We start from the raw sequence: 13213 nt of genomic DNA, 5'->3' as shown, positions 1-13213 counted from the left end.
CAAAAGCTGGTGTTGGTTCAACAATTCTGGATGCACTTGCCTTCATTCTCATCAGGCGATTACTTTTTCAGTTAATTGCTAAACTCATCAATGCGCCTCTGGTTGCATGGAACGTCAATAAGTTTAGTCAATTATCCTCTTCATTTTTCTCCCATCCGCAGAACTCGTTCCACTAGACTATGCGACTTACAATTATCATAATTCCTTCCTCTGTTGGAGAGTACTCAATAAAGATCACATGTATGATGCTACAGAGATCTTTCGGACATTGGGACAGCATAAGAAAAAGACTTTTTTCAAACTGGGGTTTCACCTGATCACCTCTTTTTATTCCTTTATCGGTGCGTAATTTTTCATTGTTTGCCTGCCTCCTCGTAGTCATTATGAGACGATCTGATGATATATGATCTACTTGCTATTCCACGACTTATGCACGATACCCCACATATGCACGTCATTTTCACATCATCCGATCTCTAAATCATTCCACATTGCTTATCAGCCTTCAAAACAAATCACACTGAACTATATGTAAACAGGATGATTGTGGCTTTAGTGGCAGACGAAGTATAAGGAGTTCAATGAAGTAAAATAAACAGATTGGCCTTCAATTCGCAACTTTGTTTTGAAGGCTTGTCTTGGTTCTGGCGACGTTCCCTTCAACTATCAATGTATCATCTTCTTACAGAGTCTCTATATAAAATAAGCATACCAAGTCTTTTCTTCTCGCCCGCGCCGCGAAGATGGATGCGAGGCCTGTTTCCTTTTTGTATATTCCCGAATCCTCGTTCAAGTATATACAGGCGGAACAATCCTGACATTTTGAATGATCATTGATCTCTTTGGACTTTCTGCTTGGGCTTGAATCTGCTAGGAATGTCCAGCGTGCATTTCTCACAGCCAACACATTGACCCTAGGTCCTCGAGTGCTTCTAAACAAAAGACGCCCAGATTATTCTCCATGGATTTCAATGGTTTGATACCGCGTCAACTTGATTAGGATCAAGGATCTCTTACAAAACAGAACTTTTCAGAAATGGCAAGTGCGGCTGAACATTAGGAGAAAAGCCACAAATATGCAAAGGGATCAAAAGGCATAAAGTCTTTGTCAAATGTAGTAACAAGCAAAGAAAATCTCCTGACAACAGGAAACTGGCTAAATGAGTGGATGAGATGATCTGATGGGTGGTAATACGTATAAGAATGAATGACATCATTGCGGTCAGTGATTCTGCCCGGGAAACGAAACCTGGCTCTAAGAATGTTAGCGTCAGCGTCAATCTAATCATGATTTTCTCAAGATAGAATATTCATATCAGAGACACTCACAAAGAGGGGAACGTAAGGGCGAAATTTTAGTGACCCTTTTCACACTGTTTTCCCCTGAGGCACTGGTTGTAACAGGTGCATGGTCGCTTTCGTGCAGCGTGTGGATTGACTGGCTTCGCGCAACTTCCAAATACCAAAGGGTCACATCTTTTCTGTAGTGGTACCGTTGCTGGTGGTCTTGAAACCACGAGGGTGAGGCTGATGAGTAAGATCAAAGTCACAATGTTCTTCATTATGATGTACTTGACGAGAGGTGTCGAAGGTTAATTGATGAGAGAAAGTCTTAGATTCTGGACAAGCCGGAAAAAAAAGAAATAGAGAATTACAGGGAAGAAACCATAAGAGAAAGGCTCAGCTGCAAGTCCACAACTCCCAGTTCCGCAAGACAGAGGTATATGATTGCGTACCTATAAGAGACCTATAGTCTTTAGCTCCGAGTTCCACAAGAGAAAGATGTGGAACCGGAGCTGATGCTGAGCGGCCGGCTCTTATAGCAGTCCAATTGGCCATGGCGTGAGAACAATCTTCAACAGAAACCTGTGTGGATTTTGTAAATCTCCGATTCGACATAAGCCATGTCACGAGAGTACACTAGGCTCCAATCATGACATGGGACCAATATCATTTTTTGCAACCTCGGAACTTCAAAAGGAGATACGGTCGCTCCGATCCTCGATGATATCAAAAACCTCGGCGCGATGTCTTGGATTTGGGTTCCGCGAAGGCTCTACAATTTAATTTTCCAAATCAGTGGAGTTCAGAGTTAGCTTGAACAAGCCCTCTCTGCGCGGCCACGTCCGCGCGCCTCGCAGAGGGGCTTGGGACTAATCGTGAGTTCCTGGCACGGAGACTCCACGAGTTAAGTCCACTTATGTAGTTTTTTGCTTTTCCCCGCTTTCCTCACTGATAAAAACAACTTTACCTTGCAGGAAAAGTTGTTCATATTTTTGTTCTACACATCCTCATAGCCTCATATTGTAGACAAACTATCTGATGCGGCCAGAGATGTGGCTTTAACATTCTTACAACACCCGCCTGTATTGTGGTCTGGTTTCAGTGCTTTTTGTACGCTAGTTTCTGCCTGCGCCAAACTCACCAAATGTTTTGCACATCCTTATGTTTAAATCACGTACGATGCAAATACAGGCTGTACATTCATTTACATATGGGACATAAGAGCTTGAAAACACAACTCATGACCAGGGTGATGAAGTAGTGATAACCAGGATATCATGATGGAAACACATGTAGAACAAAAATACGAACAACTTTTCCTGCAAGGTAAAGTCGTTTTTATCAGTGAGGAAAGCGGGAAACAGCGAAAAACTACATAAGTGGACTTAACTCGTGGAGTCTCCGTGCCAGGAACTCACGATTAGTCCCAAGCCCCTCTGCGAGGCGCGCGGACGTGGCCGCGCAGAGAGGGCTTGTTCAAGCTAAAGTTCAGAGTTGGCGTGTACAGTCGGTTCACATTCTATTGTGTTACGTAGAAAAGATGTCGGAGTGTAGACTTGACTGGATGCCGAAGGGTAGACTAAACAGGGAGCATCAGACAATAACTTAGCGGCTAACCGCTAACCGCTATCCCTGACACTTTTGTACACGCAACTTCCAAATCGAGACATCTTCTCACGCACTCAACCAAAGTAGATGTCACATATACATCTGGCGTTGACAACGCCTCATCATCCTTCCGGGACGAATTTAGCCCACAGGCCGAGACCAACATTCCGGGACAATATGCTCACCGACTCACCAAAGGACACTTGGGCAAAAAGCTCGGCAAACATCTCCAATACAAGCCATTCGCAAGGTGACCATATCGCCTTTCTCTCGAGCAATAAGAGAGGCGATGATCTTCAATCCAGGACACATACACCGTGTTTGTCTGATGTTTGCTTGTTGGCAAGCGCACGAGTTGCCTTTGTGCCTCAAAGGGAGTCCGTGTGCGCTCGTCCTTGAGAGACTGCCACATGGACACGGTGATATGCTCAAGGACAACAACTTCGCCTAATCCTAAGTAGGCAAGTAATGCCGCGGGTCAATGCCAGAGAAGCTTAAAGCTAAAGACTTCTGACCCATGCACCTGGCTTCCTTCGGGATGAGGATGTGGCCCTTTGCGAATATACAGCTGGAATGACTTGGAGCCGGTCGTTTTGGCATGCACGGGAAGGGGATGGACGAGCGGAGGTGGGTAGATCTAGATAGGGAAGGGAAGGGGATGGACAAGCGGAGGTGGGTAGATCTAGATAGGGAAGAGGTGTCACACAGATGCGTATTTAGGGAATTGGATTGTAGTACAGACAACTGTGGCGTAGATGTTAGCAGGGATTAGCCGCTAACGTATAGCGGCTACTGAATTGCACTCCCCTTCCAATATTCTGACTAAACACATCATCTTTTCAATCAGAGGAGCCACTAATCCTGAGAAATGTTGTTTACTGGAGTGACGTAATCATGGCTAATATTCCAAGCCATCTTGTTTGTGAAGCACAGATGCTTCTTTATCTTGTGAAGGCCAATGCCTCTCATGACCTAAGCCTCAAACGTCGAAAACGTCTCATGAGCTTTGGCGGATTCTGGGTCAAGTATGGTTTTAACCTATGGGGTTAGATGAAGAAGGGGGTGAACTTTGAAGCACGGTACCACATATTGGGATATGCATAGATTTCACACGTCAGCTGCCAGGTTTGTCAGGGTTTGTCTCACCAGCAGCAGTATGTATGCAGTCATGTGAAATTGTGGTAGCTCAATAATCAGCTGCCTGGGATTTTTTTAAAGTGTGATTGCTACAATGACACGGCACACTAATTATTATAAAACAATGTGATAAAAAAGGAAATATGTACAATCTTTTTCTAGTTATATCTGATACATTTGATACACCATCAACTAGCTTGGGAATGGTGCGCTCACATTCGCTTGACTCTCCGCACTTGCCAGTTTGCCTCCGCTTGGAATTCTCTGACCGAGGTGGGAAGGATGTAACAAATTCAAATATGTAGATGTATAATATATGTAAAACACTTTTCAAATGACTTAAAAGGATAAAACAAAACTACAGATTGATGGTCTTACCAAAGGAACGACTTACGACTTAGTTCCATGATACAGTTTTGCGGAGAGAGGGAAAACCCATAACCATAGGCAAAGTTTTCACATAGTGAATTTGGGAGTTGCATAAGCAAACCGAATTCCTCACTCTCTCAACACGTCACCAAAACTTCATCCATTCTCAAGGTGGAAATAACTGAATATTTCATTTTGATTCAACTTAAGTTTTAAAATTCCACCCACCCACCCAGCTGGGCGAGAGATCAACAGGCGTCAGCGGCAATTACACCGTGACGCAAAGCCTGCCGATCCCGCGCCCGGGCTCCCCCAAACACACCTCAACCTCAGCAGAAAATAGTGCCAAGGTTGAGAAAAATTTGTATTATAAGTAACAAACTTAGTAATACAACCTAAGTAAGAAAGTTTAAACCAAAGATAAGATTTGGTAGGAGGAACAACAACCTTTCTTACATATACCTTACCCAAGAAGTAAGGAACTGTGAGAATGTATTAAGATAGATAAGACTTGTTGATAAGAAACAGTTGTTAGACAAAAATTGGAATTGCATTGTTAAGGGAAAACATGTTAGATAATAGGATATGTATACATAGTGTCTTAAGTTGTGATTTCTTATGTTTTCTTTTTCAAATTATTAAAGTATTTGTCACCTTTGAAAATCTGAGTAAAATCTTGATTAGAGCTATGCTCTTTGAGACCCTAGACCAAGGCCCTTACAGTATAATTTGATCATTGAAAAAAATCTCTTTCTTAATTTGTTTTGTGTTTTTTCTTCTTTTTAGTTTTTTTTGCCAGTTTGTTAATTTTGTTTACATCTCGTTCCAATATCACTGTATATGATATTTTTTGGTTCTTTTGTATAGTTAGGCTGTTGATATTTGTGCATAATCTGTCTTTTCAGTCTTTTAGGAGGTTTATCTTACAGTTGTTGAACTCTGTGATTTGTTTCTGTTTACGGATATGTTATCACATCATTTTCTTATCTTTGTGCATATTAGAGTTTCTCTCAATTTTGGATATTTTGTTATCTTTCCTTTTCTGGGCCATTGATCTATCTATAAGGGAAACATCTGGAGATTTTAAACTGCTACTACTTTGTTTGATCTCTAGTCTTCAATCACTTTTTTGTCTATCTTTCTGTTACATTGGTTGATGATGTCTCAAACACCAACTGAATTGTCACCAAAGCAGGTGGTACCACTCTATGTTTTATTGTCCTCAGAACAACAACTTATCTAGCAATACTTGGAACCACGATTTGAATCTTTCAACAATTCTGTCAACGCTGTTTGTTATCAATGCTTGAAACAACACGGCTTCTAATGCCATTGGTACCATTATTGCCACTTCCATTGCTCAGGCTCAGGCTGAGGTAATGGATGTCTTGCAGACTGAATTTGAAGAGAATGTTTCTGTTAAAGGTTTGGAAGTCAAGATTAATGATGGATTACATGATGCTTTTGCTACGGTAAACAAGGACTGTATGAATGCTATGGATGAAGAATTTCAAGCTTTAAAACAAACTTTACCTTTGACTTTGGTTGTCTCTTCTTTGGTGTTGGTGTAACCTCCTGTGTTGCCTGGCGTCACCTTGGTGTTAAGGCTCAGAAAAGGGTTTGCCAACAAGGTTCAAGGAGCAAAACTACACCTAATGAGTTGATTGTTGGATGAGGAAAAGGAGAGCAATCATACAGATGTGACGTATACAAATAGAGTAGTCTGTCTTGTGACATATAATACAAGTCTTTCACAGGCCTTTACATGCATCCTGAGATCATAACATTATCCCCCCTTTTACGTCCAAACTCTCTCTTGTAAGTTCTGTGTTCCTGAATTCCACAGGCAGCATTAAAAAACCCAGTGGGAAGAAGCTTGCCCTATCACTTACTCCGTGTCCTTTGGTAATTTCTTATTGCATTTGGAAACTTGCTGTTTAATTCATTGCATAATTCACTACTTTTTTTTTAAATTGATTTCAGGCTCCCATGAATTATGCTCTGAGCTGAAACATTTCCAACTAACTAGATATTCCACCTTATTGTATCTCTTGTGGCAATCTAATATTTATAATACTTCTAATTCTTCATTGTCTTCAATAAAAGCTGGTCTTGGTTCTTTTTGTTGGCATTGTTGAGTAGAATCTGGTTTGTGTTTCCTAAGGAGATAAACATGAAATACCAGATCATGTACTCCCCTCATTGAAGCAGGTAATTTCAGCTTATATGTGGATTGAGAAATCTTTCATGACATGCTTTTCAATAGCAGGCTTTGCTTTTTGAAAGTATGTACTTGTCTCTATGTATAGACTGAAATTTGGTGATGTTTATGGCTTTTCATAATCATGAGAGCCCCTGAAACCCTGCATAGAACACCAGAGGGTGGTGCCCGCTGCCTAATTTGCTAGTCCACAGAACATACCAATACATCATCCTTTATCATAGAAGGTTTTGAGAGTGTCATACTATTCTGCTCACCCAAAGGAATCTCATAATCTGGTTGCCTTGATACAGGGTCCACCAAATTTGCTTCCCCAGGAGTATGTAAAATTTGAAAATGGAATGAGCTACAATAAGAGGCCCATTGTGCTTGCCATGGCTTCAACGTCTGCCAAGGCATGAAATAACACGGGTTAGCATGATCAGACTTGTAAAGCCCTAGGTTTATTGAAAGAGGAAGGAAGAGGAGCAGTAGTGAAAACTTTTAAAAGATGCATCCACACTTTACTCAACGATGTCTAAGTGTGTATACTTATTTTTTTCTTATTATTCATTTTGTATACTAACATAAGACTTAATAATGTAATATAATATATAAGTTTGTCTTTGGTTTGTCCTATGCAAACCTAAAGTATTTGTAATGAATATTCTTGGTTTCTTGGGGGGGGCCAACCCTGACAAGGGCTGAGGGAGATAAGACCACCAGTAACAGTAGGAGGGAGAGCGCTGAACGGTGGGCTAGGCACTCCCTCTACAACTTACATACAACATTTTCTACACATACCATCATATCTCTAATTATACCAAGGTTACCCTTTATTACACTTCCCTGTTTCCTATTGAGGGCGGTGGGTGGGTTTGAAAAGGAAAGACAAGCTGCAGAGCTTGTAATGTGAGAGAGAGAAAAGAGTTGATGTGATGATTTCCCAGAACGAGCAGGGATAACGGAAAATTTTCAGAGAGTGAGAAAATTTTCAACCTTGATTATTCCAAGGTACTCGTCACGGGAAATTTCCCCTCCCCCAGTATAGGGATATTTCCCTGTATGACCCATAGTCCAACATCCATCCTGTCTCGTGGAAATAGACGGTACCGTTGTGCCTTTGGGCACCGTCTGTCAAGAAAGAAGCAAACTACTCAGGCTGATCAAACCAACCCTGCCACTACATCCACATTTTTCTAAGTTAAAGAAGTCAAGCGTCAATAAAAATTGGTAAATTCTAAAAAAGTGAAGTTGCTTGGAGTTAACAGGGTAAGGACATTCAGAAATAGTTTTCAATTTAGCTGGATCCATTCTCAAACCATCATTTGAAATTACAAACCCTAGGAATGCAACCTTAGACTTGAAAAATTGACATTTATCTTGTGATACACTGAGATTATGCTGTTGCAATTTGTCCAACATTTGAGCTCCATGAATTTGATGTTCTTCACAAGTTTTAGAAAAACAAGAATATCATTGATGAACAAAAAACAAGAGATACCTAAATATTCAGACAAAACAGAATGAATAAAGCACTGAAAACAAGCTGGTCCATTGGCCAACCCAAATGGCATAACCAAGCATTCAAATAAACCCCACAGAGTGTGAAACACAGTTTTCCACTCATCTCCCTACTTGATCCTAATAAAATTGAACACCAATTTCAAGTCTAATTTAGGAAAAAAATACATCCTGACACTGTAGTTAAGAGATCTCCCAACAGCGGAATCAGGAAACTGTCATGAATAGAAATAGAATTTCAAGATTGATAATCCACGCAAGGTCAATTCTTTTTGCCTGGACATTTGACAAAGAAAACAAAAGAAGAAGCTGGTGACAATGATGGTCAAATTTTGCCTTTTGCTAACTGTTGATCAATCCACTCCTTCAACTGACATTCTTCAACTTGAGACAACAAATACAACCCACCATATGTTGGAGCTGCACCATACGTTGGAACTGCACCATCCTTCAGACCTATCTTCATATCAAAACCCGGTCAATGTGGAGGTAAAAAAACACTCTGTGGTTTAAATACATCAGCAAATCTGGTGAATTCAAACAGAATTGCAGGTAAAGTGACAAAAGTTGAAAGCTTTGCAGAAAAAATTGAAGATTTTGAAGAAGATGGAACAAGAGAATGTGTTGAATATTCACCAAAAGAGTTAAAACTCTCTGATAAAGAAGGAGCTTTGCAAGGATGGAGAGCAACCAACCAACCATCCATCATGCCTTCTAAGCAAGTTCATGCCTAAGATCACATCATATCCTTGCTGCTCCCAAGACAGTTACATCTAATGATCATTCAGAATTGAATAATTTGTTGGAATCATCTTCAATAGAAAGACAACCAGTCCAAGAGTGAGTCACCAGACCATCCTTCCCAGAAAAACCATCAAAAGTTACACACAAAATTGGAAAAGGTCGCAACTTCACAGCCAATCCATGCTTTGAAACAAAGGTTTCATCCAAAAAACTACCCAATGCACCTGAATCAATTAACACCTTACCCTTGAAGCTTTTCCCACCAGAAGATAAGATGCTTGAGAGGATTAAACCCAAATCCATAGACAAATTCCTAAACGTATAGTTGAGATGGACATGGAATCTGTGATACCAAAGCAAAATGCAAATTGGGCTTTTTCATCATATGGGGCCACCCATCTCCAAGGCTTGCTTGGTGTGGTGCTGTTCAACCAACTACGTGAGCTTTTCTCCATCACCACGGTTGAAAGATCCCAAAACACATATGTTACCAATTTGAATGAGTTGCAAGAGTCAGTCAAGTATTTTGGCAGAGGTGTCTCCAGCCTCTCCAGAGCTGAAATGAGGTAACAAAGCAAGGACTATATAGACTTTGAACTGATATTGCCAGTCCTCCGCTTTAGGAGCTGACTTGGAAGAAGCTACATGTAACGACTTGCCCTGCCGTCCTTTATAGGACTGATATTTGGATGGAGACATACACTGATTTCCATTTGTATGTGCAGCCACTTGGCTGCCAGGGAAAGTGTTGAAATGGAGTCTATGTTCTCAGCAAAAGGAAACTTGGATTTTCCATTGTGTGAGGGTGCCACCTTGTCCTGACATCTCAGAGTTAGTGCAATAATTGGATTGCGTGCAAAAGGAATGTGATACTTATTGATATGGAGCCTCCATAGCTGTCAAACACTTGTTCAACACTCAGTTGGGATCTTACCAATGACTGATCAGGATCTTTCTGATGACTGCACAATATCTTTGTGATAACTGGTAGAGATATGCCACACAGCATATTGAAAACATCTTTAAACAAAATTAAGAAAAAATTGAAAAAAGGTTTCAAGCCATGGGCTGCACTGGGCTTCCACTCAGTCGTGATTGGGGGCTGTGAATGACCCACACAGTGATAAGTACCATGTTTAAATCATTATGAAGTCCTGGTGAAGTTGTGGTAGTCTCTGGCCTACCAGTGACTAGAAGCTGGGGGCTGTGGGAGTTCCTATCCATGTTGATCTTATTCAGCACTGTGTCCTGGTGGCAGTCGCCCGTCAACAAGCGCACACAGACTGCCTTTGAGACACAAAGGCAACTAGTGTGTGCTTGTTGACGAGCAAGCACCACACGGACATGGCGCAGGTTTCTTACACGTATATTTTGTGTGTTGTTCTGTTACTGAATTTGCTTGTTCAGTTGTTTGAAACTCTATTTTTGTGTTTTGTTGCTACAATCAAGGCTTAAATATCTCAAATCCTTACAGAAGAGACAGTATAGGGCAAGAGAAGACAACCTGCCCCAAAGCTTCTCCAGTTGAATTTATCAAATGTGAATGGCACATTGGCAGTGTCAAACAGCTTGCGGAAGCAGAGAGCCATCCTTCAGGCCTTGAATTATTATATAAGATGATCTGCCCAACACAGCAAATCCAAGTACAAATTCCTACCAAAATTTCCCCTTGACTAGATTCCAACACCCAAATACCTGGTGAGAAGGTGGTTGTGATGACATGCCAAGATTGAACTCACTACTTCTTCTTTCAACAAATAAATTATGTATTGTTTTTGCCACTCTCATTCCAACTGTCATTTGGCTTATGATATATTTTCACGGTAGTTAGTCTTGAATTGGAAAACACATGGGTCAGGCTGATTACTAGGATGAAGATTGTGAAGTTCTTCATTATTGTAGTGGTTGAAGAGAGGTGTTCAATGCTGATAATTAGGGATTGACTCTTCTGTTCAATTGTAGTGGAAGAAAGTCTTAGATTCTTGAGAGGATAGACAAGAAAGAGACTGACAAGGTGAAGGGAAGAGGACCTCCCCCCTGCAGCTTCTCCAGTTGGATTAATGTCTAGGGAATTGCAAATTGTGAGTATTCAACTATCCAAAGGGTTGTGGAAGAAGAGTGTTTTCCTGGAGTACTGGAATTCTTTATATATCTTAAGACTAGGTATCAAGAGTATAGCCAAGATGCTAGTTGCTTGACTAGGATATTGAAATGTAAAGAAGAGGAAAATGTAAAAGGCTCTAGTCGAAGCAACTAGAGTAAGTATAAAGTGGGTGACACAGTATAAGCATATACCCAGTACTAGGATCTCGAACCATTGTGGAAGGAACGAGACTGATTGCATTCCAAGGTCACCCTCTTGAGCAACACCAGCACGGAGCAGCCAGGTTTTAATACCTGCTATAATTATCTGTGAGATGTCATTATCAGTCAGAGTGAGGAAAGTTGAAGTCGGTGGATTGTGTTGATCACGTGACGAGTGAAATGTAAGCTGATCGAACAGTTGAAGATACAGAACTTACTGACATGTCACCCAAACCGATCAAGAAGCTTCATCAGCCAAAGACTCAGCAGTGATACTGATCAAGACAACAACTCAAGTTCTACTTCACCAGTCATCATCATCAACACTCCAATCAAGACAATAAAGCGGAAAGAAGGAAACTCAACATTCTCATTCTACCTACATTCAAGGAAAACAAGAAAGAAACAAATCACACTTTCTCCAAGGTTTGAAATTTAAAATGAGTAATGTAAGTTCATTTTCCTTTGTTGGACTACATAGATACCACTTTTCAGCTTGAGCTAATGTTCTCAATGTCTTGATATTACAGGAAGCATGGCTTTTTCTTTTAGGAGTCATCGTGGCCGCAGTTTTACTCTTTACAGCGGTATTCTACGTCGGTCTTCTTTTCAGACAATACTATCAATCACCATCGATCATCCAACTGACCAGGTTGAACATGTTCTTCAATTTAGATTATCATGTTTTCAGATCTAGAATGTCAGTATGCTCACTGATCTATTTTGAATCCACGGCCATTCAAATGCTGATGTTGTTTGATCATTTCCGAATGCACTTGCCTTCATTCTCATCAGGCGATTACTTGAATCCGATCGACCTATGTAACAAGTTGAATCAGGTGTGGATTTTCTCCCAGACCCTTTTGACCGCCTGAATCACTGGATCGGTTATCATTTAGCTGATGATACATTCAAATTTAACAGTTTGTACTACCGGAAATGGGGGCACATATGTTCTTAGTAGTCTGCTTTGTAATGGGCTTTCAGTTAATTGCTACAATCATCAATGCGCCTCTGGTTGCGTGGAACGTCAATAAGTTTAGTCAATTATACTCTTCATTTTTCTCCCATCCGCAGAACCCGTTCCACTAGACTACGCGACTTACAATTATCATAATTCCTTCTTCTGTTGTAGAGTACTCAATAAAAATCACATGTATGATGCTACAGAGATCTTTCGGACATTGGGACAGCATAAGAAAGAGACTTTTTTCAAACTGGGGTTTTATCTGATCACCTTTTTCTATTACCTTTATCGGTGCGTCATTTTTTCAATGTTTGCCTGCCTCCTCGTCGTCATCATGAACTGATCTCATGATATATGATCTACTCGGTATTCCACGGTTATGAACAATACCCTACATATGCACGACATTTCCACATCATCGGATCTCCATTCCACATTGGTTATCGACAATCAACACAAATTATACTGTGAATTATATGTAAACAGGATGATCGTGGCTTTAGTGGCAGACGAAGTATAACGAGCTCAAGAAAAAACGTATTAATAACATAGTGTAAATCAAACAGATCGTCCTTCAATTCACAACCTTGTTTTGAAAGCTTGTCTTGGTTCTGGTCACGTTCCCTTGACTTAACAACATATCATCTTCATACAGAATCTCTATATAGAATGAACAAACTTAGTTTTTTCTCCTCGCCCGCGTCGCGAGGTGGATGCGAGGCGTTTTTCCTTTTTGTATATTCGTAAAGCCTCGTTAAAGTATACACAAGTGGGAAAATCCTGACATTTGAATAAGTGTTCATCTCTTTGAACTTATCGCTGCTTGGGCTCGAATCTGATGTAAATGTCCAATATGCCTCTATCACAGCCAACACACCTGCCCCTAGGTACTCGAGTGCTTATAAAGAAAAAACACATAGATTATTGTCTATAGATTTCAATGGTTCGTTAGCAAATTAACTTGATTGGGATAACAAAAAATTTACTAAAGTGCGAGAAGCTTTTCGTACAATGAATGTATACATTCATTACATGTGTTTTACGGTTTGTCCTATGCAAACCCAAAACCTAGGGCT

The 13213-nt window shown here is 40.6% G+C and overlaps 2 protein-coding genes across 2 annotated transcripts; both read left to right on the top strand.

The window, feature by feature from the left end:
- Window positions 1-68: 68 nt before the first annotated feature.
- MELLADRAFT_35139 (uncharacterized protein) lies at window positions 69-349 on the top strand (the record flags this gene model as incomplete). Its single annotated transcript, XM_007408704.1, has 2 exons — window positions 69-121; window positions 220-349. Coding segments are annotated over 2 exons (183 nt in total), but the record flags the coding sequence as incomplete, so codon positions are not given.
- Window positions 350-11700: 11351 nt separating this feature from the next.
- Window positions 11701-12657, top strand: MELLADRAFT_35170 (uncharacterized protein; the record flags this gene model as incomplete). Its single annotated transcript, XM_007408705.1, has 6 exons — window positions 11701-11766; window positions 11846-11870; window positions 11966-12009; window positions 12095-12207; window positions 12306-12428; window positions 12624-12657. Coding segments are annotated over 6 exons (405 nt in total), but the record flags the coding sequence as incomplete, so codon positions are not given.
- Between the last annotated feature and the right edge of the window lie 556 nt (window positions 12658-13213).

The sequence above is a fragment of the Melampsora larici-populina genome (genome assembly GCF_000204055.1).
Source record: "Melampsora larici-populina 98AG31 unplaced genomic scaffold MELLAscaffold_13, whole genome shotgun sequence".
Taxonomy (NCBI): domain Eukaryota; kingdom Fungi; phylum Basidiomycota; class Pucciniomycetes; order Pucciniales; family Melampsoraceae; genus Melampsora; species Melampsora laricis-populina.
Note: the sequence above shows the minus strand (reverse complement) of the source record. Positions and strands in the feature narration are given on the sequence as shown.